At 44.0% G+C, this 23997-nt stretch overlaps 1 protein-coding gene across 4 annotated transcripts in view; it reads left to right on the forward strand.

Moving 5' to 3' along the window:
• The window catches only part of cmip (c-Maf inducing protein), a 251793-nt gene that overhangs the window by 178254 nt on the left and 49542 nt on the right, over nt 1–23997 (forward strand). For all 4 annotated transcript variants that reach the window (XM_085991750.1, XM_085991752.1, XM_085991751.1 and 1 more), the window contains exons 8-10: nt 17284–17387; nt 17696–17800; nt 19028–19438. In XM_085991750.1, the coding sequence (XP_085847876.1) occupies nt 17284–17387; nt 17696–17800; nt 19028–19438 (620 nt within the window). The remainder of the gene's footprint in view (nt 1–17283; nt 17388–17695; nt 17801–19027; nt 19439–23997) is intronic.

Here is a 23997-nt window from a genome sequence, read left to right on the forward strand (position 1 = left end):
TATGAGTGTTGATCGTGAGGTATTGTTTCGAGGCTTCTTCTACCTCAATTTGCAGGTACGCCTGGGCCAGATCAATCTTAGTGAAGCGTTTTCCTCCAGATAGCGAGGCGAAAATATCTTCAATCCGTGGAAGCGGATATTGTACCGTGTGAAGGACTGGGTTCACTGTCACCTTAAAATCCCCACAGATGCGGACCTTCTTTGGTTCCCCAGGCGTATTACTCAGCGACCTCTTCATTACAGGGACGATGGGTGTAGCCCACTCGCTCCAGTCCACTTTGGACAGTACTCCTGAATGTTCCAAACCTTCCAGCTCTGCTTCGACGGTTGGTCGGATCGCATAAGGCACCGGTCTGGCCTTAAAAAAAACTTTGGGCTTGCATTTTCCTCTATTTTAATCGTCGCTGTTATGCCTTTTAGTGTTCCGAGTCCCTCCTGGAACGCATCTTGTGCGTCAGTTAGCATTTTTGACAGTCGTCCAGGTGTGACGTCGTCATCCTTTTTGGCCTCAACCTTCAGTGCCTGTATGGAATGCCAATCTAATTGTATCTTCCGGATCCATTCACATCCTAGTAGTGGTGGTCCTCCATCTGGCAATACATATAGGTCCATTTTTGGTATTTCCTGGCCTTTGTATATCACGTTCACCCTTATTTTTCCTTTGGGGTAGACTTTTTGCCCCGTGTACGTCTTCAAGACAATCTCTGTAGCTTTCAAGGGTATATGTGAGAATAGCCGCTTGTAGTCCCTTCGGTTTATGACTGTTAGGGCTGATCCTGTGTCCAATTCCATTTTCACTTGTACTCCGTCTATCTTGAGCGTGACCCAGATAGTCTGGTGATCCTCCATTTTGATTACATTATGTAGTTTCAGACAACCCAGCTCCTTGCTTCCGGAGTCTGTATCACTTTTCTGTTCGTCTGAACTACTGTCCATCACCTTATGTACCTTTTTGTACTTCTCCTGTGGAGATTTCTTGCTGCTGGTTTTCTTCCCTGACCTGCAGACTCTTGCTATGTGCCCTGCTTTTCCACACTGTCTGCACACTTGGTCCTTGAACCAACAATCCTTCTGGTCGTGTGTTGTTCTGCCGCAGCGATAACACTTCCCTGCTCCATATGACATTTCATTGGTGCCATATTCTTGCAGTCTCCGTTGTATCTCTGCAGCGCCCCGTGCGGCTGCTTCGTGTGATACTGCCATGCTGAAAGCCTTGTCCAGCGTAAGATCCTTTTCTGATAGAAGCCGTTTCTGGGTTCCTTCACTTTGAAGCCCACACACAAACTTGTCCCTTAACGTATCTGCTAGTCCCATTCCAAACTGGCAGTGTTTCGATAGCTTGCGCAGTTCCGTTAAATACTCAGCATTACTTTCGTCTTTATGCTGGTTCCTTTTGTGGAACTTAAATCTTTCTGCTATCAGCAGCGGTGTGGGGTTTAAGTGGTCCTGTAGGATTTCCACTATGCTTTCAAAATCCTTATCCACTGGCTTCTCTGGGATTATTTGGTTTCGCAGTAAGCCATACATTTTTGCACCCATGGAATTCAACTAAACCAGTGCTTTCCTGGCATCTGGCACTTCATTCGCCTTGCAGTACACCTCAATGCGTTCCACATATGTCGCCCAATCTTCGACTTCATTGTCGAACGCAGTGACACTGCCACTCTTCGGCATCCCTGGGTGTGGTTAGACTGTCTAAAATGGCGTCTCCCACGCTCTCCCTTATCCGCTGCGGCTTCAAAAATGGCGTCTCCCGCGCTCTCCCTTCTTCTCCGTGGCTCAAATGGCGTCTCCCGCGCTTCCTTTCTTTCCCTGCGGACGCTGCTCAGCCCTTGAGCCCTGGCTGCGCTCTGCGCGTTCTCCTGTGTGCCTCTCTCGTTGCCGCCGCTCGGTCCTGAACCCTGGCTGTGCTTTACCCTCTCTTTTTGTTTTCCATCGACGCCGCTCGGTCTTCAACCCCCGGCTGCGCCCTGTGCGGTTTACCCTCTCTCTTACCCCGTCGATGCTGCTCGGCCTCCAGCCGCCGCTGTCCGGGAAGGGTCTGCGCTGTACCCGTTGCCAGTCTGTTGCTGGATCGTCGTGGCTGGAGAACCAAGCCGAGCTCTCAACAGCCTCCCCTGCGATGTTCACTCTCTGCTGGATGACTGGGCGGTTGCTCGTGGTCGACGCCCGTGCTTCTGGCCTTGACTTTCTGCCACCGTCCTCCCGGAACGAATCCTTGGAAGGAAATGCAGAGTTGCAGGTAGATTCGAATCGACCTCGTCGCCACTGTTGAATCCGTGAATCTTAAAGTATGGTGTTCTTCAATAACTAGACGGAGGCTGTAGATTAACAATCAACATTTGCTATCCTCCTATCTGCAGAAACCGTTCCAGAATCTATAGAATTTTGGAAGATGACTTCCAATGCATCCACTATCCCAATGGCCACCTCTTTCAAAACCCAAGGATGTCGGTCATCCGGTCCTTGAGATTTATCGACTTTTAGTCCCATTAATTTTGCTAGTACTGTTTTTTTACTAATAATAATTTATTTAAGTTCCTCATTCTCATCACACCCTTGGTTTCCTCGTATTTCTAGGTGTATTTTGTGTCTTCCTCCGTGAAGACAGAAACAACATATTTATTTAATTTCTCTGCCATTTCCTCGTTCTCCATTATAAATTCTCCCGTCTCTGACTATAAAGGACCTACATTTACCTTCACCAGTCTTTTCCTTTTCACATACCTATAGAATATTTTTGATTGCTGATATGCTGTGCTGATCTGAACAGAAATGGAATTGTGCACTTAGATTTCTAAAACAATCAGGAAAAAAGTGCCACAAACACAAATTACGTCGTAAATAGGATATCACACACTTGGCAACACATTACCACTTGAATTCACATGTGAAAACAACTTCCTGTGAATGATTTCCCTTTTACAATCATGAATTAAAGATGTTGCAAAATATCTAATATGGTTGTGAATACATTTATACTCTGTACACGTAGAGAATTCACTTGACAAGCTCTGGCTTAATAAAACATAAGAATCCACACAAGTCAATACTGGCTTTTCTGAGGTGAGTAACATCTACCTATGAAACCTCCTCTGTTTATTTTTCTGGGTGGGGGTGGGAGGACAGAAGAATTCAAAGCCATTCAAAGGCATCATGCCAATTTCCTTAAGGCCTCTCCTTTTCTTCAGAATCAGCTATTAAGTAATGGGAATGTTTCAGTAGCGCAAATAGCCAATTGCATATAGCTCCAAAAAATTGATTAGATTGGTTAATCAGTCACTGCAGTTGAAGAGTGCGACCCCTTAAACATTGTGCAACCAACAATGAAGTTTGATTGAAACAGAAAATGCTGGAAATACTCAGCAGGCCAGGCAGCATCTGTGGAGAGAGAAATAGAGTTAACGAGGCAGAAATTCTGGTCCCTACGGGTGAGTACACGCTGTGTACTCACCCTTAGGGCCAACGGAAATGCCGGTTACAGGCATGCACTGCGCATGCGCTGGAAACCGGCATTTTCGATCTGTCAAGAAAGCTCTTGACAGATCCTCCGGCTGCCCGGGAGAAGGGCCTCTGCGGTGGAGAGTTCCGTTTTTTGGAGACCCTCCGCCCATAGAAAACACTTACAGTTCTTGCGCCTGGTAAAAACAGGCACAATTCCTGCTTTTACCAGGATAAGAGTTGAAAAAAGTTTTAAAAAAAGTTTCCACTGATTTATCATTTAAAAATACTTTAAAGAAAGGTAAGTTTATTTTTAGCCCCGTTAAAAACTTTAATAAATAACATTTTTGTTTAAAATAGTTAATTTATGTAATTTAAAGACATTTAAAAAATGTAATTAAAAAAAAAATTATTTAAAGTTTTACTATGTTTTTGGGGGTGATTTCTATTCATATATTTGACAGGTCTTCCTGTCAAATCTATGAATGGAGATTCCCTTCTCTGATTGGCTCCCCATGGCCCACATGTTCCCAGGGATGCTGCGAACCGCCTGCGCCTCTGGGATACGTGGGCCCTGCACACTGGCAGTTTGGAGAGGCCCAGCAGTGGAACTCTGTGCCTCCCGGGAGCCCTCCGGTCCAGGCGCAGATTTTTCCAGATCGCAGCCCTCCGCCCGCGGGAGGCCTGTGAACGGAATTTCTGGGCCAAATTTGTTTCAGGTCGATGACCTTTCATCAGAACCCTTCATGAAAGGTCATCGACCTGAAACGTTAACTCCGTTTCTCTCTCCACAGATGCTGCCTGACCTGCTGAGCAATGTCCCTTTAACGGGTCACGCAGCCCGTTCAAAAATCCACACACATACATGGCCGTGCAGCTTAAAACGTTGCTGCTAAGTATTTCCAGCATTTTCTGTTTTTATTTCAGATTTCCAGCAGTATTTTGCTTTTGTATGAAATATGATTGGCTGCATAGTGACTGTTTGCTATACTTCAGCCTTTTGTCCCCACAAATTTTGTTATTTTATTTGATCCTTTCTGCAAACCCCCAGTGCTGTGTATTATTGTTCCTGATTTAAGTTGAGAAAATAATCAGGCTCCTTTGCTCTTAACCATGTCTCCAAAAGTAGTATGACCCCATTTTTGTGACTGAGTTTCCATTCCTCTCTGTGGGGGAGGTATTTCCTCTCTAATTTCCCGAACAAGCATTAACTTGTCTTGCGGATAGTCAGTTACAAACCCACATCCTAACATTATGGTGCAGCCTGTTAGGACGCTTTATGCATTGTACAAGTAATCTCCCTTTAGCGAGCCCATAGTTAATTTTGCAGCCAGGTATGGGCCCCTTTTTCCTGCAGCTAGTTCCAGCTCTGGTTCTGTTTATCCATCACAGCCTTTGAACATATGGGACCAAACATAGAGGACCAAGCTTATAGGACTAAACTTATGAATACGTGTGACCGATGGGGAGCCTTGCCTATTAGCCACATATATCGGGAAATCACAGGTGTGCTGCCCATGATTTCCATTCATTAAAACTGATGGCCTCACAAATTTAAATATTTTACAATTTGCATACCAAAGTGATCACAAATACTTGTTTTGTGTTGTCTTTGTGATGAAATATTCCATTCATCACTGCCTGTGACTGTGGTTGGTTTCAGTTTCATTTCCCTTACCTCTGTTCCGTTTCCTCACCATTGTATTGTACTATGTGTAGGGCTCCGCCCATACCTGGCCCATTGTATTGTACTATGTGTAGGGCTCCGCCCATACCTGGCCCCTATGTAAGCTGGCCCAGCCTGCAGCACATCCAGTACGGCAGAGCTCTGGATGGAAGATACCTCTCTCCTGTGTGTTACCTTCTAAGTCAATAAAAGCCTTGTTTTGTTTCGCTAACATCGAGTCTCGGATTTATTGAGGCACATCAGTCTTGTTTACGTACATTGCATGAGCCTATGGATTCCACTGTCAAATAAAGGACAAGCCCATCAGATTGACAGATGTGGATAAGGTGTGCAGTCACGTATCATTTAGGTAATTCATGGTCAAACAAGCAAAACCACCAGTGTGAGATATGACACGTTTGATTGTTTCACTTCCACTAAAAAAAATCACTAAAAATCCCGAACTTGCGATCTGTCAAATTTCAACCGCACATGGGCTTCGCTGCACGTTTCACCTCCTCATTCAAATCAATGTGCAGGCAAAACGTTGGGCTAATTGCCCACCTACTGCGAGTTAATTACGCTGAAAATGTTTACGTCTGATGCAAACAGGAGCAGGAAGCCTGTTGCATAGCGTAAGGGGACTGGATGAGAAAATTGTACTGGAAACCTGTTCCAAACATTGTTGCTGTCACACAAAAAGGCCAATTTGTATTTAATCTCCCATTCTCTTCCATATGTGATTTATCGAGGGAGCTCTTTCTGTCCATTGGATGATTTGTATTGATAAACACATGGCAAATTTTGTTTCCAGCAGATTAGGTTATTCATACTGAAAGAAAGAGATTGTGTCCATTACCCCTGCTGTGTTTTGCTTTTAGAAATAGTGGTAGCATCTTATCTTGATTATTGGGTAGAAAATAGCTTGAGAAAAATGAATGGGACTAATATCACCGCTACATTTTATTAACAGACAATTGTTTTATATACTTTATATGAAATACATCATTTCAATTCTATTTGTACAATGAACTATTCATTTCTGTAACTGAATGGCATGCATGTTTTAATAGTCTTTTAAAATGAGTTGTGGGCAAATCAGCAATCTCTGGTTCCTGATTGGCTAAAAGTCAGGAAGTGAAAGGAGCACCGCCCCATGTGATCTCATTGGCACAACGGTGCACTCCTGGGCTCTGTGGGACACTGCGCTGTGCACAACTCTGCAGCGTTTGAAAGCAAGTTTTCGAAGTGGGGGGTTCGCACGAGGTAAGTGCGGATTTCCTTCGGGTGTCGACGGCGTACTCCTTAGCTATGCCGCCGACTGCAAATTCAGGGTCAATATAAGAAGGGTAACTTTCACAGGCTTCCGGAACAGATTTTTTTTGCACGGTCTTATTAAACTGATATATCTAAGTACATGAATGTGGCTGTAAAGTCTGGCCCCAGTAGGCAAATCGCAGCACATATGACAAAGATTTGGCTTGCATGTATAGGCGCTCATCTGTCACTGAGATGATATTCTTTATATGTTAGATGTGAGCACTAAGCCACATTTGTAACTCCCAACTACCTTGAGTTTGTGGACCATTCGCAAATACTTAACTTTGGCCTAACATTGGCCACATTGAGTTCAGGGTAAGCTAGCGCCCAATCCCCCCTTCACAAAGAATAATGGTTTTGAGCGATCTGATTGTCAGAGTTTTGAAATGCTACCTGGACTAAAGAATCTCAGGGTAGATTTTCTGATCAGGTGTTAGTCAGGTGATGTGCTATTAGCACCAGCCAAACTGGGAGTGTGCTGATCCTGCCTTATTTTGCGAGATCAGCTTCATTTACATGGTATGGGCAAGTTCTCACTTGGGAATTCACCAATGGGGTGGGGTGGGCAGAGCAGGGGATAAATTGTATGTAAGCAGGTTTCAGGGGCTGTTTACAAGGGAGTAGGTAAATTTAAAGGGATGCAGTCACTTAAAGGTGGGTGGCTTTCTATGAGATAAGAATGGCGGTAGATTTTACAGAAGCTGCTAGCATTTTAACGTTATATTTGAACCTTACAAAATGTTGTATGGGTAACAAAAATTGCTGGTAAAACCCAATAGCTGATGCAGTGAATGTGGAGGTAGGAGAACGATTTTTAAAAATTCATTCTCTGGATGTGTGCGTCGCTAGCAAGGCCAGCCTTTTTTGCCCATCCCTAGTTGCCTGAGAAAGTGGTGCTGGTAGTGGGCCTTCTTGAACTGCTGTGGCAGTTTGATCATGAGTAGCTTGCTAGGCCATTTCAGAGGGCAGTTATGTGTCAACCAGATTGGTGTGTGACTGGTATCACAGATAGGCAAGACCAGATAAGGACAGCCAGTTTCCTTCTCTAAAAAACATTAGTGAACCAGTTTGGCGGCATAATACTCCAGTTTGATGGCTGGTAAAGTGGAGATGGTGCAGAATGATATGTTCACAAGGAGAATGGTCCTGCTTGCTACTCCAGGGAATCCTGCCCTTAGGACAGCATTACAGCATTGGAAGGAGGTGGAGAAAGAGGACTTGAGGGCATAGCTGAACATTAGTGCTGTGGTGCATGTTAGCTTCAGGTCCTCTTGGAGAAGATGACACAGCTCTGGCTGTCTTCTGACCCAGGGCCTCTTTAGCCAGTTCTGTGCGGCCATTGCCAGGTACAATAGAAGCTTACAGCACGAAAGGAAGCCATTTGGCCCATCCACTTTTCCTTCTAAGAGATGCAAATGTCCCCGCCTCAACTATTACCTGTGGTAAAGCCTTCCATGCTCTAACAGCTCTGCATAATGAAGATAACACCTCTGAAAATGCTCCTCTGCTTGTAAATGTGGTTGGGAGGATATCAGCAGGTGGGGGCAGTCTGCATTTGGTGCCGCTTGACCTGTCTTCCATTGCTTCTTTCTCCAGCAATCATAAAGGAGAATTCTCATTTGGAAACCCAATGTCCCAATATCATGGGCGTGTACTTTTTAAAAAAGCAGCGTCAGTGCACTTGGCATGAAGCCTCCCGACCAACTCGGTGGAAACAGGAAAGAAACAAAACAAACAAGGAAAAAAAGTTGAGAAAAAGCCTCAAAATGGTGCTATAAACCTTATTATATATGACTTTCTAAATGCACTTTGTAAACAGCACACTCTAGCAACCTGGATGCCTGTTCTGTATGGGCGGGTAGATGCCTGAGTGCTATGCTAGCGTAAATGCTGGGAAATTGCACGGATATCTAACTGACATTATTGGAGCTCTTAATTTTAATATAATTATCTGCAAAGTGGCCAGTGCTTCTGAGATCAGTACAAACCCCAACCAGAAAATTGGATGAGGAATGAAATAGGCAGAAATGCGGCACAGATGATCTCCGCCAATTTTTCTGCTGGGATAAGCCCACATTATGCCAATAATTTTAAAGGTGATTTAGCCCTTTTCAAATTGACACCATTGTCAACTTGACATCAGTGGCCAAATTAAGTGTTCTCTTTTTTTGAGTTTATGTTTAAATAAAAAGCATTTCTTGAAACTGCCAAGATGGTCCATTGATAACTGATGTTCCAAGTGTAAATTTATTTTTTTTCTTTTCAATGTATAACTAGGAAATTGATTGGTGCACTGTGAAAGTTTTCTATAATATTTGCTGTACTTTAAAGTTGACCCTTACAATCTAATAAGGAAGGATATGTTTTTTACATTCAGCTACTGTAGAACTGGTAAATTTCCACATTCAAGCAAACCAATTTCTAAATAGCTATTTTAAAGTAACACTAGCCCAAGAATCTGGATTTATTTAGCTGGTACTATTCCCAGCAAGACCAGAGTTTACTGTCCCAAAATTAAGACTTACCACATCTAAAGGAGAGGTTTTCTTTTTTCTTTATTATTGTTTATAAACAATTATGTTCATTAGCAAAATGCTGTCAATAGCCATTTCCAGTTAATATAAAACTTACCCATCGAACCTGAACATCATGAAGTGGAAAGTCAATTAGAAGCAGACTCTGAATCTGCCAGTAGTGACTGGTACCTGTTTTTTTTATCTGACCTCTGCTTATTCAATAATCAGGATTGTATTAGTGTCTCAACTGTCAAAGAGAGATAATATGTGAATTCTGCTGTTTTCCTGAAAGGTCACAGTTTTTGGCATTTGTCGAATTATGTAGTGAGAAAGTCCCACTGCAAAAGCCTCTGACTTTAAAGTATAGGACAGAGTTTCTACTTTCCATTTAATCATTGGCCCAGATTTTGCACTCGGCGGCAAAGGAACGGCGCTCACCGTTCACCTCGCTGACAGCTGCCCTCAGGCTTGTCAGTGGAGATTTCCTCTAATCCACTGTCTTTTCCAGCACGGCGCCCTCTACAGAGGATCTGCAGCATGTGTGAGCAGCACAAGAATGAAGAATCCTCACTGAGACACGCAGAGTATAAACCAGGAAGTATAAAGCAGGAAATATAAATTAGATTTAAATGATGTACAGAAAGTGCAATAAAGACTGGGAAATACAGATGGGATTAAGGAATAGAGATAAGAGACAGCACTAATTTTCTTTCTGAGGGAATGAGACGCCACACTTGTAAAATAAATTTTTCAGGGCTAGAAAAGTTGTTCAGCAGTAATTATCACTTATCATTCTGTTAAAAATTCACTTACTCCTGAATGCACCAGCCCTAACCTTTTCAGCCATTTTAGTGCAGAACTAGTGGGCAAATACAGCAAGTTCATGCCATTGCAGTAATTTCAATGCTGAGTCAATTGGCGAGAACGGCAACAGCATACCCTGTGGAGAAGCAGGGTATCTCTGACAGCAATTTCTGGATTTCCATGTTTAACTGAGCATGTGCATACTCCAGAAGTTGCTGTCCGATTTCTTCCATTATAAAGGTGAGTGCTGATAGCTTCACCATTAATGTTAGCGCAAATTCTAGGCCATTATATCCATGCATAAGTAGTTTTTTTTATATTCATTCATGGGATGTGGGCATCGCTGGCAAGGCCAGCATTTATTGCCCATCCCTAATTGCCCTTGAGAAGATGGTGGTGAGGTGCCTTCTTGAACCGCTGCAGTCCATCTGGTGAAGGTACTCCCACGGTATTCGTAGATAGGGAGTTGCAGGATTTTCACAGGAGTAACTTGGAGGGGAACTTGGAGGCAGTAGAGGTCGTGGGTTTGGGAGGTGCTGTTGAAGAAGTCTTGGCGAGTTGCTGCAGTGCAACTTGTAGATGGTCCACGCTGCAGCCACGGTGCATTGGCGGTGGAGGGAGTGAATATTTAAGGTGGTGGTTGAGGTGCTGCTTTGTCCTGGTTGCTATCAGGCTTCTTGAGTGGTGTTGGAGCTGTACTCATCTAGGCAACTGTAGAGCATTCCATCACACTCCTGACTTGTGCCTTGTAGATGGAGGAAAGGATTTCGGGCGTCAGGAGGTGAGTTACTCACCACAGAATACCCAGCCTCTGACCTGCTCTTGTAGCCACAGTATTTATGTGGCTGATCCAGTTAAGTTTCTGATCAATGGTGACCCCCCAGGATGTTGATGGTGGGGGATTCGACGATGGTAATGCTGTTAAATGTCAAGCTGAGGTGGTTAGACTCTCTCTCGATGGAAATGGCCATTGCCTGGCACTTGTGTGGTGGGAATGTGACTTGCACTTATCAGCCCAGGCCTGAATGTTGCCCAGGTCTTTCTGCATGTGGGCACAGACTGCTTCATTATCTGAGGAGTTGCAAATAGAACTGAGCACTGTGCAATCATCAGCGAACATCTCTACTTCTGACCTTACATTGGGGGGAAGGTCATTGATGAAGCAGCTTAATCTGGTTGGGCAGTGGACACTGCCCTGAGGAACTCCTGCAGCGATGTCCTGGGGCTGAGATGATTGGCCTCCAACAACCACAACCATCTTCCTTTGTGCTAGGTATGACTCCAGCTAGGGGAGAGTTTTCCCCTGATTCCTAATGATTTCAGTTTTACTGGGGCTCCTTCATGCTACACTCGGTCAAATGCTGCCTTGATATCAAAGGCAATTGCTCTCACCTCACCTCTGGAATTCAGCTCTTTTATCCATGTTTGGACCAAGGCTGTAATGAAGTCATAGAGTCATAACGGCACAAAAGGAGGCCATTCGTCCTATCGAGTCCGTGCCAGCTCTCTGTAGAGCAAGCCATTCCCCCGCTCTATCCCCGTAGCCCTGCAAGCTTATTTCCCTCAAGTGCCTATCCAGTCTCCCCTTGAAAACATTGAGCGTCTCCGCTTCCACCACTTCCATCGGCAACGAGGTCCAGGTCCTCACCACTCGCTGCGTAAAAAAGTTTTTCCTCCCGTCCCCGCTATATCTCTTGTCCAAAACCTTAAATCTGTGTCCCCTAGTCCTTGTACCATCAACTAGTGGTAACAGCCTTTCCCCGTCTAGCCTATCTAAACCCGTCATAATCTTGTACACCTCTATCAAATCACCCCTCAACCTCCTTTGCTCTAATGAAAACAAATCCAGCTTCTTCAACCTGTCCTTGTAGCCAAGATCCCCCATCCCCGGTCTGGAGCCAATTGGTCCTGGTGGAACCCAAACTGAGCATAGCTGAGCAGGTTATTGGTAAGTAAGTGCTGCTTGATAGTACTGTCCATGACCCCTTCCATCACTTCGCTGATGATTGAAAGAAGGCTGATGGGGCAGTAATTGGCCGGATTGAATTTGTCCTGCTTTTTGTGGACAAGACAAACCTCGGCAATTTTCCACTTTGTCGGATAAATGCCAGTGTTGTAGTTGTACAGGAATAGCTTGACTAGAGGCATGGCTAGTTCTGGAGCATAAGTCTTCAGCACTACAGCCAGGATGTTGTCGGGGCCCATAGCCTTTGCTGTATCCGGTGCGCTCAGCCATTTCTTGATATCACGTGGAGTGAATCAAAGTGGCTGAAGACTGGTGTTAGTGATAAAACTACAGATACTGCATATCCAAACCAAAATAATCTTCACTGGCAATACCAAATTGTGTGGTGTATTGCTAGTATTATAACAAGAAGACACCAACATTTTGTTCTGATAACTCCACCCACCCTTCCAATGAGCATCAGGATACAAGCTAAATTAGCCATTGTGAGGAAATAGCATGTTTTAGTTGTAGTGCTTGTACTGTCCTCCCTACGTGTATGTGTCTGTACGCAGTTAGACAGCCAGCCAAACTCCTTTCAATAACGACATGGGAGTCAGGATGTAGCGTCCAAGCTCCGGTGTTTAATAATGCCACACTTGCATGAGGTCAATGAAACAATACAAATCAGTTGCATTGGGTTGGAGTGAAACTGAGAAAGAAAAAAGAAAGAAATGCACCTTGTTACATACATGAGATATAACTAACATCTAAACGTGAATATGTAATGAAACCATTCAACTCACAGGCAATGCTTTCGAAGGGAGGACAGTACAGTGCTAATTTTTACCGCTAGATATTGCTAAGTCACTTTGTAGCGACATCACTAAACAGACAAGAAACATCTCTGAGTAGAAGATTGGCATATAATGAATCTTGCTCACCTTTGCTATGACAGGTAGTTTAAGAAAGAAAGAAAAAGCTTGCATTTATATAGTGCCTTTCAGGTCCTCCGGACGTACCAAAAGCAAAGAAACACTCTTCATGTGTAGCTATTGTTATTACAAAGGGAAATGCAGCAGACAATTTTCCCACAGCAGAAATAAATGTTGGCCAGGACATCAGAAAAACTCCCTTGCTTTTCTTTGAATAGTATCATGGGATCTTTAACATACAATTGAGAAGACAGAGCCTCTGCTTAACATCGCTTGCAAAAGGCCGGACCTTCAGCAGTGCAACATTGCCATGTCAGGTTAAACTTTGTGCACAAATCTCTGGGCCTAAAAATTCGGTTGTCTTGTGCCTTCCGTTAGCGCCTGGGTGCGGCGCCACCAACGCCTCCCGTGAAATTCAGCGGAAGGTTAGCGGCGGCGGCAACCGTCGGCGCCTCGCAGCGCTGTGTCGCCGGCGATGATGTCTTCGCCATGCGCAGCGCCCCGCTTGTACCTGGCCGCGATCTTCAGTAGCGCCCCCTGACCTACCGCCGGACACTATGTCCGCCGGGGTCAGGGGTGCCTACCTGCGACCAGGGCGGCGCTAATTAAAGGCAAGGTGGCGGGTGGCTGTTTTTGTTGCTGGCCATCAGCCAGCACCTGCCTCCGTTGCCGTCCCCAGCCTCCTGACCAGCCCCCCCCCCCCCCCCCCATGGAGTGCCGGCTGCGCTCCGTGAGCCCGGCACTTCTCTTGAGTGCCGGGCTCTTTTGCCGGCACTCCGATCCCTGGTAGCCCAGCTGGGACCCGGGTCGCGCTGCGCAAAGCCCCTCCCCTTTAAGAAGGGGAGGCAAGCCTGTAGTAATGCGGTGCGACGTGCTGCAGCGCATGGTGCTGCGGCACATAGCGTCGCGATATTCCCTCGCAGCGCCCCAAGAGGGAGGCGCGGCGCTAACCCCGGCGAAGTTCGCGTCCCAAAGGGGACGCGACTCAATTTTTCCCCCCTGGAGTTTATTAGGGTTATTGTACTTAATTTCATCATTGTTAGTTGTCAGAACATAAGCATCCAACTAACATTTCTGCTGGACCTATGAGAGCCTTCTTGACACTAACATGGTAAGAATTGACTAATGCAAGTGTATTGCTGTAAGAGCCAAGTTCGGGGAGGAGTTTGTAATTTTCAATACAAAAGCAAAATACTGCGGATGCTGGAAATCTGAAATAAAAACAGAAAATGCTGGAAATACTCAGCAGGTCAGGCAGCATCTGTGGAGAGAGGAACAGAGTTAACGTTTCAGGTCGATGACCCTTTGTCGGAACTGGAAACAGTTCCGACTTGACTTTTTCCAGTTCTGACGAAGGGTCAAGTCGGAACTGTTTCCAGTTCCGACGAAGGGTCATCGACCTGAAATGTTAACTCTGTTCCTCTCTCCACAGATGCTGCCTGACCTGCTGAGTATTTCCAGCATTTTCTGTTTTTATTTGTAATTTTCAATGTTCACTTCAACAAAACTTCAAACCTCCGGCCATCATTTTTGGTCCTCTAGGTGATTGAACCCATTCCTAGCAGGAGATAGAAATCAGGGCCTTGTGAGACTGAAGATTACAGCTGTTGGGAAGAGATTATAGCTGGCCGAGATCCCATTGAATGAAAGGTTTAAACCTGAAATATGAACAGATAAATTGGTACTTTGCCAACGTTCAAAGCTCCAAATCCTCATTACAACAGATGAATAGAGTAGTTCCTTTTTGAAACATATTGGTCTAGGTCAGCTGTGATGTGAACCCATGGTAATCCCAGGTACTATTGAGATCATCTAACTGTGCAGTGTTGATCCCAGCTTCAAAAGAGTTTCAGGTTTCGCATATTAGAGCTGAGGTTTTCCAATCAAAGCCAATTTTATTTGGCACTGATGTCCACAAGAGGCAGAAGTGATTTTACTTGTACTGAATTTATGTTTCTAGGCTACAAGCTAGAATATACCGTCATGATGAAGAGTCAGTTATTCAAACAGATTTTTTATTCCTGTTGTGAACTTTGATTTAGTATGGAGCACAAATTCTCCTGATCTGTTAAATTGTAGTAAATAAATGGACTAAGATGAAAGAGATTAAATGCACACTTCCTTGATGTTTCACTGAATAAATCCTTCGATTTAAATCCTAATGATCTACGCAAATCACAAATGCATCTAATTCACCTTGAAGTCCTCAATACTCTGTCTACTTCTGACTGCAGTTGAAAGAGAAGAGTGGGGTAGGCTGCAGGTTCTCCCTTATCATCTTTATTTGTGTTCTCTGATTGGCAGAACACAGGAGGTGTGTTGCTCTAAGGCAGGGCTGGGCGAATTCTTATCATTTTTTTCCATCCTATTTTTCAATGGCCAGTGATAAACTACTTTGCCTCTCAAATATACTCCATTGTATTAACTATAATGAAACTTGCTCATTGACAGACAACAAGTTTTAATGTTCATTGAAGGCGGAATTTTAATTTGAGCCTTCCAGACACTGACTCAAGCTGATAGGCTGTCCATGGACATTGGGAATGATGGCAAGCCTCACTGTACTATTGACGAACCGATTCCTTTGACATGGCAGTCAGATGTTGGCTAGTTCGATTTCAGAGTTACCATTTTACTGATGAGTATCTCTGTTATGTTGAGAAGATATTTTTTCAACTGTGTTAGAAGGCATGTAAAAAGTTAATCTCTTTGCTCTGTAATTATATTCTGTGAGCCATAGCGTATATTGTTGCACAATTCAAGCGTTGCAGGAGTTCCTATTTAGCAACAGTAAACACCATTTTAAAATTGATGAATGGCCAAATGGTTTCATCCAACCATGTTTACTCCAAAGTTTTTTGGCTCAGGAAAAATAGGCAAAGAGCAGCTTACTACAACAGGGAGCTGAAAAGTTGGAGATGTCTTTGTCTCATTCTCTTCTATCAATTTTCTGCAATGTTAACACAAGAATTAACTCTATCCCATCATTTGAGAATAAGCGGTATAGGATTCATTGATGCAGGGATCAAATTCTAAGAACCATTAGGAGAAAGCAAATCTGTTTCTTTGAATAAGTTGTTCTGATACTTAACAGTTAACTTTGATAATCCTCTGTTTGGCACACTGATTTGATTAATAGCCACCAGTAACTGCAATCTGTAAGAACTTCAGAACCATTAGAGATATAATCATTAAATATTAACAAACTAAGGAACGTTTTGGATTAATTTTACTACAAATATTTTTATAATGAATGCAATTGATTTCCCATGAGTTATGTGGTGCATTGTTTTAGGCTAACTCTTTCAATTGATGAAAAAAATGCTGGTTAATATATTTTGAACTCCACTGGGACTGACATTTGTCTAAAGGATTTGAGAAGCAATATATTGCGGATGGCATTTTGCCTATATTGTCAGACAAAACCTGAATATCTTTTCAAAGAATGCTAATAACGATGGTGCCCTTTCTGCCAAGGTTGTTCATAAAAAATCAACTCAAGTGTGTGAGTTTACTGTTAGTCCAGCCATGCTGTACAATGTGGTTGGTTGGCTTCCACTGTTTACGAAGCAGGATCCTTTTATTCTTGGCATTTGTTACAAACCCTTTCTTTGGTCTTGCATTACGAAAGCATTTAGATGAGCACTTAAAAAAACTCCATAGCATACAAGGCTACGGACCAAGTGATGGAAAATGGGATTGGAATAAATAGGGCTTGATGGCCAGCGCAGACATGATGGGCCCAAGGGCCTCTTTCTGTGCTGTATAACTCTATGACCCTATGAAAGCAGCTGTGTGCTGTAAAAATAGCTCTTCCAGTTTTCTCCCCTCTTCTGCTGAAGGTGCTGACGTTCTGGGATACGGTTCCCTGGTTGCTGGGCACCCTCTAGTACATTGCACAAGTGACTGTTCTTCATGTGTCAGTCTGGACAGTGAGTGTCAGCAGACTATTTGACCGTGGAGATGTCACAACCAAGCCCAATCCTGCTCTCACCCAATGTAACATACTTGCACACTGGAGGTCATTGGATAGAAATCAGGAGCAGAAACCCAATTGTAACATCTTCATTTCTGACCTGACTGAGATAACCATAAATTGGGACTGGGACCTGGGATCTAGTCTGTATGGCTTAGTGCTACAATAGCCAGTGCCATTGTCATTGCCCGCTAAACCACCAAGGTGATGAAGAAAAAGATGAATGTTTAAACTGAAAGAACCACTGGCATTAATATTTTTCTTCTGTGAAATCCATTTTTCAGTAACTTTATTAATTATGATTTTTAAAAATATATATAGGTTACTATAATATAGGTTCTATGACCTGGTTCCATTTGGTGGTCCTGGCAGTGCTGAGGAGAGATCCGGTCAATAAAGCCAAATTTTAAAAGAACTGCCAAGTTGTTTTTTTAATTAAATTTATAAGACTGATTATTCAAGCAGGGGTTTGATATTAAATCATTTATGTTTTACTGCTTTGGCGCCTTAGATCTTGTGACAGATGGTGAGCTTTTTTGCACCGCTCTGACCTGGAGTGTAACTCTGCCAACCTGGTCTTATAGCGGTGTTTGGTGGAGCTTGGGACGCTGCTTGTAAAAGATGGCCCAGTGACACTAGAGACTGATGAATCAAACAACGTTTTATCCTTTTTCCCTCAGGATTTTGGCAAGTGTCCTCGATTGAGACTTTTCACTCAGGAGTATATTCTTGCTTTGAATGAACTGAACGCTGGAATGGAGGTGGTGAAGAAATTCATTCACAGGTATCTATAATTCTACATTCTTCGTGATTAACTGTTGAAATGACGTTATGACCCATATATTTAGAACAATAAGGGTTCATAGTAAAGGTTGATACAATATAATTTAATTTAGAGTAAAATAAACTTCTTTCCAAATGAATAGATCAGTATTAAGTATCCAATTGTATTAGTAATTCATTCATTTTATATGAAATGTTAAATTGCACAGTTCTAGAGCAGTATAACTGCACATTATTTTGCTATATTTTAAATTTCTAGCATATAAACTGCTTTTCCCTAAATGTGGTTTCACTTATTTTGTGTTACAGTATGCATGGTCCAACTGGCCAGTGTCCCCATCCAAGGGTTCTACCAAACCTTGTAGCTGTCTGCTTAGCTGCCATTTATTCTTGTTATGAAGAATTTATTAACAGGTTTGTACAAAAGTCTGATGTTTATTTAATGTGTTGATACAAAAATGGATCGATTGAATAATGATGTATTATCTCATCAGACTGACTAGGCTGCAAAGTGGCTTCTGGTCTCCACCTTCTTCAATGTCGTGGTATGCTAGGCATGAATACCGATCTAATGTGTGTTGTGAAAGATTTTGCTTATAGGGCCAATGTCGGCATGAAAATAATTTGGCGAACCTTTATCTACATTTTTTTCAAACATGCATTGCAATGACATAAAGCTGATCTCAAAAAATTTTCTCAAATTTGAATGACATCTTCATGAGAAAATGAATCCATGATTCAATTTCCCCAATACAAAAGCAAAATACTGCAGATGCTGGGTATCTGAAATAAAAACAGAAAATGCTGGAAATACTCAGCAGGTCAGGCGGCGTCTGTGGAGAGAGAAACAGGGTTAACATTTCAGGCCGATGACCTTTCGTCAGGCTTCCCTAAACAGGAAACCATTTGCCAGATGTCTTTCGATGAAGACTGTGCTTCTTCAAAGTATAACAAATGCTCTTCAGTCCTCAAAACTATAGAGCAGAATGTGCATTTGCATCAGATATTGAAAATCCAAAGTGACTGTCTGCTGGTCAGTATTACTGATTGATTGACAGAGAAACATAATCCTGTCAAGTTAAGGAGGAATCTGCAACCCAATCATTCCAGCAGTCAGGAAATCAGCGCAAGGTATAAGCAGCTTTGTAGTAAAGAGGGTTTAAAAAGTGATGAAATGTATGACACATGGGTGGTACTAGGGCAGGTGTTTCATGTACCAGTAGCAACAATGTACAAGTCATGGCTGCAAATCTGTTCTGTGAGACTACAGCATTCCTACCCAAATGATTTGAACTCTCTCATTGGTCTACAGGTTTACAAATAGTTTCCAACAGTACTGGCACTGAAAGTGTCCTAGTTACTGAATAAAGTAGAATAGATTGGAGAGGACTGATGGAATTATTAGTCCGTCACTCATAATTTAAAAAAAACTGAAAAGAGGACTAAAAATGGATTGAAAATATGATCTTATCATGAATTAGATAAATAAATCTGCACATATTTCTGCCACTGGTTACTCATTCAAGTTTTTGTGGTGAAGATATAAATCAATATCGAATTTTATACTTATTTAAATGATTACGCTTTTTAAGTTCTCTCCTCGTTTTAACAGTCAATACAATTATCTGTGTTCCTCTGTAGTCGTGACAATTCCCCCAGCCTGAAGGAAATACGCAATGGCTGTCAGCAACAGTGTGATCGGAAGCCGAACCTGCCACTCCGGCTGCTGCATAGCAGTCCTGACCTTGTGTCGCAGGAGGTCACTACTGACGCCAGGATGAAATCCATTATTGTGAACTCAACCGAGATCCACGTGGAATTGGAAAGGAGCAACATGGTTAATCAGAAACTGAAAGGGAGCACCAGCAGCAGTAGTAACAGCAGCAACAGCAGCAGTAGCAGCAGCAGCAACAGCAGCCAAAGCGACATTGACAGTGAGCCCAGCCTGATTGACTGTTTGCTGGTCAGCCCCACCTGCAGCACCATGGTGATTGAACTAAGCCCACAGGCTGAGCGGGTCCTCGGCTGCTATGTGGAAATCCTCAAAATGCTGTAAGTAGATCCACTCTGAAACCATGCCTAGGTTATGTTAAGCCTGTGAGCTCTGATTTACACTAAGTCAGAGAAATGATATTAGCTGAGGAGTGTTTGAGATACACATTAAGGGAGATGTTCCTCTTTCAAAGAAAGATGAAAATGGAACAAAGACCTGGACTCTGCTCACATTGTGCTGTACTGGGATTTCCTGTGGCTTTAATAGGATACATAAGGGTAGTAGACATAGACCTAGCTTTGGCAATACAATCAGAGATGGAAGGGGCCCCCCAACTCATTCTTTTCCAGGTATGCTCATTAGATGTCCCGTCGGAAGAATGCCTGAAGAGCTTTGATGCAGTGGCCTTCCCCTGGGCTCCAAATAATTAGAGGCCTGTAGCATTCTTTGGGCAGGCCAAAGAGAAGGAGACAGTAATCATTTCTTATTTAACTGGTCCCCTCCGTAGTCTATTTCATGCACTCCGTGGGCTTCTGGCAGCTGCTGTCACCAGAAGGTCCTGATCTCGGTAGCCAGGAGTAGTTGCAGTGCTGAAAGGCCTGCAGCTGCCCTCTAATTCCCAGAAGGCCTGTGGCCCGAGCCATACAAATGGCCAGGAGGATGGAAAGTGCGTGCAGCTGTCTTCTATCGGGTACGCTGTGTCTGTCAGGCACTCAGTGGACACCTATAGAGGAAAAGCTATCCTATTATTTTTAAGGATCAGTGTTGTCTTTAAGATCATCACTTTTATGTTTATATGTATATATTCCTAAAATGATTTCTAATGGTTTCTAATTAATGCACTTGTGAGAAGCAACAAATGCTTCTTCTAACATATTATTTATGTCCAAATTTGGATTCAGAAGAGCTCTTATAATATAGGAAAGTTAAAGATGTCATGAAAACTGACAACATAATTAAATGTATGTTGGAAGGTATTTGATTGCATGCATGTTTGTGGAATTATTGTTTTACCTTTAGCAACCTATATAACTCAAGATGCTGACAGTAATGCTCTCAGAGGATCTCAGAATTTGATAGAAATCTGAACAGATCATTTTACTTTTGCTGAACAAGTCCCACCTGTTAATGTGTGTTAGTAGAGAAATCTGCAAACATCACTCATGTGCTCAGTTAGAATATGTCTCTGTGCAGCTGGGGCATTAACAAACAAGCAATGTGTTTATCAAGGGTTGTGGTACACCAGTGTTTTGTTTGCAGACAAGGTGGTAGAGAGTGTTAAAAATTGTGGTCATGTAACAGTGAGCCCAAATCACAAAAAAACATCTTCCCTCCCACTGGACTAGTTGACTCAGTTCCAAATGTATAAACTCTAGCACAGTTCTACCAAATCACTGTAGTTTAAATAGAATTTAATTTTGGGCATGGATTAGTGCTTATCCTTAAACTTCACCCACAGCTTTCTGTCCGTTATTGTATTGGATTTGACACCTTTTAATACGTTAGCTTGTGCAAGAAGTTTTTGGTGCTATGAGTGACCATAGAGATCCAAAATGGCCGCACGCACGCACTTCTGACACGAAGCGCACCTGATACCATCTTGGTAAAGGGGTTAGCACGCACGCACTATTAGTGTCTGCTGGAAGTATGCAGAAGCAGGCAGATCATGACGTCAATCAGCGTGCAACACTGATTTGACGCCAGCGCTGCCATTTTGGAGCTCCCACTCCAACCTACGCCCTCTCTTAACCTTGCACAGCTGAACACGTGTTAAGCAGCATGAAGGATCCCCTACCAGCCCTATTTAAAGGGATCATCAACTAATTACAGGTTAGTTGTTGGTTGATTTCTTCTGAGCAGTTGCTCCCAGACATGGGCGCACTAGTTGGCCTTCCTCTTGGAATTGAGCATGACTGGGAGATTGAGCAGAGGCCTCGCAGAGCAGGACAAGCTGCTGGAAGAGGGAGGAGGAGGGGGAGGAAGAGGAGAACGAGGAGGAGGAGGCAGAAGAGGAGGATGAGGAAGGGAGGCTGTAGCCTAGACGGCCTCTTTCTGGCTGGGTTGTATGTGAAGAGCTAATTGATGCCAATAACTTCAACCCCAATTCCACATTCAACAACAATCCCACACTCCTTACCTTCCCTCTGTCACTGACCATCGCATCATCCTCTTGGTCACAATGCAAAAATAAAAGCCAACACAAAATAAACATTGCAAATCAAATGTATAAACTAAATCATGCCATATTGCATACAAACTTAAACTAATCACCCTTGTGCTTTCCATTAGTGCCTGGCTTTTTTGTGCCTTTGTCTGTCCTAGTGCTCCTACGAAGTGCTACCCCAGTGACTGCAGCATGGCTGGTGGAAGGCTGCTGCTGACTTTCAGTGGAGGAGACTGCAGATGGCCTTGCAGGACGACCTCGAGCAGCTCTGGGTCTAGAAGGCCCGACTTCAGACTGCACCATCTCGACATGGGTGGCAGCAGTCTGGGCTGGCTGGCTGACAGGAAACAGCAAGGACACTGGCAGAGTGGCAGGGGTGGGAGGACGAATGCTATCTTCTTGAGAGAGGACAGCAGGTTCGTGCTCCACGGAGCCACTGCCACTCCCCCGGGGCGACGCCTCAGCAATCCTAGTAATCTGTTGAAGGACAGATTGCTGGACTGTTGTGACACCCTGCAAAGCTGGTATCCTTCTTCATCACAGCCATGATGACAGCAGTCTGAGCTTGCATGACAGCAAGCTGACCTTGCATGACAGCAGTCCAAGCTTCCACTGCAGCACTCAGACTTTGGGTCGCTGCTGCTTGTGCTGCAATGGAACCTGAGGTATCGGCCATCTGACGTTGCATCATGATTGCGTCCACAAGTGTGCTGATGAAGTTAGCCACCAGTTCCATGCTGGAAAGGATGGGCTCCAAGCTCTGCACAAAGCCCTGTGCCAAGTTGTGCCGCACTCCCCCATGCTCCTTGACATTGAACGCAGGCTTTCTGGCAGGCTTACCAATGCACCAAACACCCATCAGCCTTCTTCTGTAGCCTAGCCCATCAAAGTCCTCATCTGAGCCCTCTGCAGAAGAACTCATGTGTGACCTTGCCCTCCAGCGAGCTGGCACCTGCGCTATCCTTGCCCCCTGCCCTGGCTGCAGCGCACTTGTGCCCGGTGTCTCACCATGTGCAGATCCCGCCTCTATGCTATCCTCTAAGATATGCGCAGAGTCAGTATCTGAGCTGATGTCTGCGAGTGTGAAATCAAGTGACGGTGTCTCTTCATCATCACTCTCTTCTTAGTTTTCCTCCACTTCCTGGCCAGATTTCAGTTCTTGGGTATCTGAAAGGAAAAAGGCACAAGGGTAAGGTTGTGGTGAGGAGAGAGGAGAAAGTATGAAGTGCATGCTTACACCATCTACAGCTTGTAAGTCAGAAGAGATTGTGGATTGAGAGGGAAATGGGATGTGAGAAGGAGGATTAGGTATGAGGATACCGTCATCTTCAGTGGATTCAGGCCCGCCGCTGGCCATGGCCTCAGCAATGGCTCTTCCTATAATGGCCAGCACTGTCTCCTCCATTTAGGTTAGAACATGTAGGCACGCCACTCCTGCTCCGGTTAGTTCCTGCTGCCTCCGATTGTGTGCCACCTTCTCCTGCAAAAGAGACAGAAGTGTGTCGGTGAGTGTCATGCAATATGTTTGGGTGATGTGGCTGTCATGGTTGAATAGCTGGCAGTGTGTGCAAGCCGTGAGATGCGGATGTGAGGCTTGCAACAGTGCTAAGCGTGTGAGGGTGAGGTGAAGCATATGAATGTTAGGTATGAGTCCTGATTGATGGAGATTTTTGGTAGGTGAGTGATGGGGGTGTGGTGAATAGAGCAGTGGCTGAGGCTAGTGGTGCAGTTGGTAGGATATGGCATTTGAAGATGAATTCACTCACCTTGACCACTCGTGTGAGGTCATTGAACTTTTGGCGGCACTAAATCCAGGTCCTCGGGGCTTAATTCCTGGCATTGAGCGCCGTGGCTGCACTGCCTTCACAGAGTTTGCCTGGATGACACAGGATATCTCTCCTCCTTTCCACCTTCTCCACCAAGACCTCCAGTGCAGCGTCGGAGAACCTTGGCAAATGCTCTCTCCCATGGTCAGCCATTGTTCTTTGTTGCACAACACTATTCCGAATGATGCAGCACCTCCAGCAGCCACAATGCACCTTCCCTTTAAGAGGTGCAGGCTAGCTTTACGCAGTGCAGGCTAGTTTTAAGTAATGTTAGCAAGTAAAAATATTGGGCCCCCTGCTGGTGTGTGCAGAAATCATGATAATGAGCAGGCAGCATGAAGATGGTGTGCTGCTTGCATTGTATTGAATGGGCGAGGGTAAATTGCACATCTTGATCTCTGCGCCTGTTTTCAGGGGCTATCCAATTTAGCCCCCCTTATCTTTAATGGAGATTGAGACAGAGCACTTGTATTCCGGATTTTAAAATGTTCACAATTATTTGCTGAATGCTCAGTGTGCAGCCAAAAGACCTGTATCAAGCATGCACACAATTTTCCTGGAATCTCCACCTCAGTCTGCATTTTCTAAAAATGAATGCAGTAGGTGAAGTAAGGAAATGGTAACCTTA

The sequence above is a fragment of the Somniosus microcephalus genome, chromosome 6 (assembly GCF_052327205.1).
Source record: "Somniosus microcephalus isolate GS21.2 chromosome 6, FLI_Smic_1.0, whole genome shotgun sequence".
In the NCBI taxonomy this organism is placed as follows: Eukaryota; Metazoa; Chordata; class Chondrichthyes; order Squaliformes; family Somniosidae; genus Somniosus; species Somniosus microcephalus.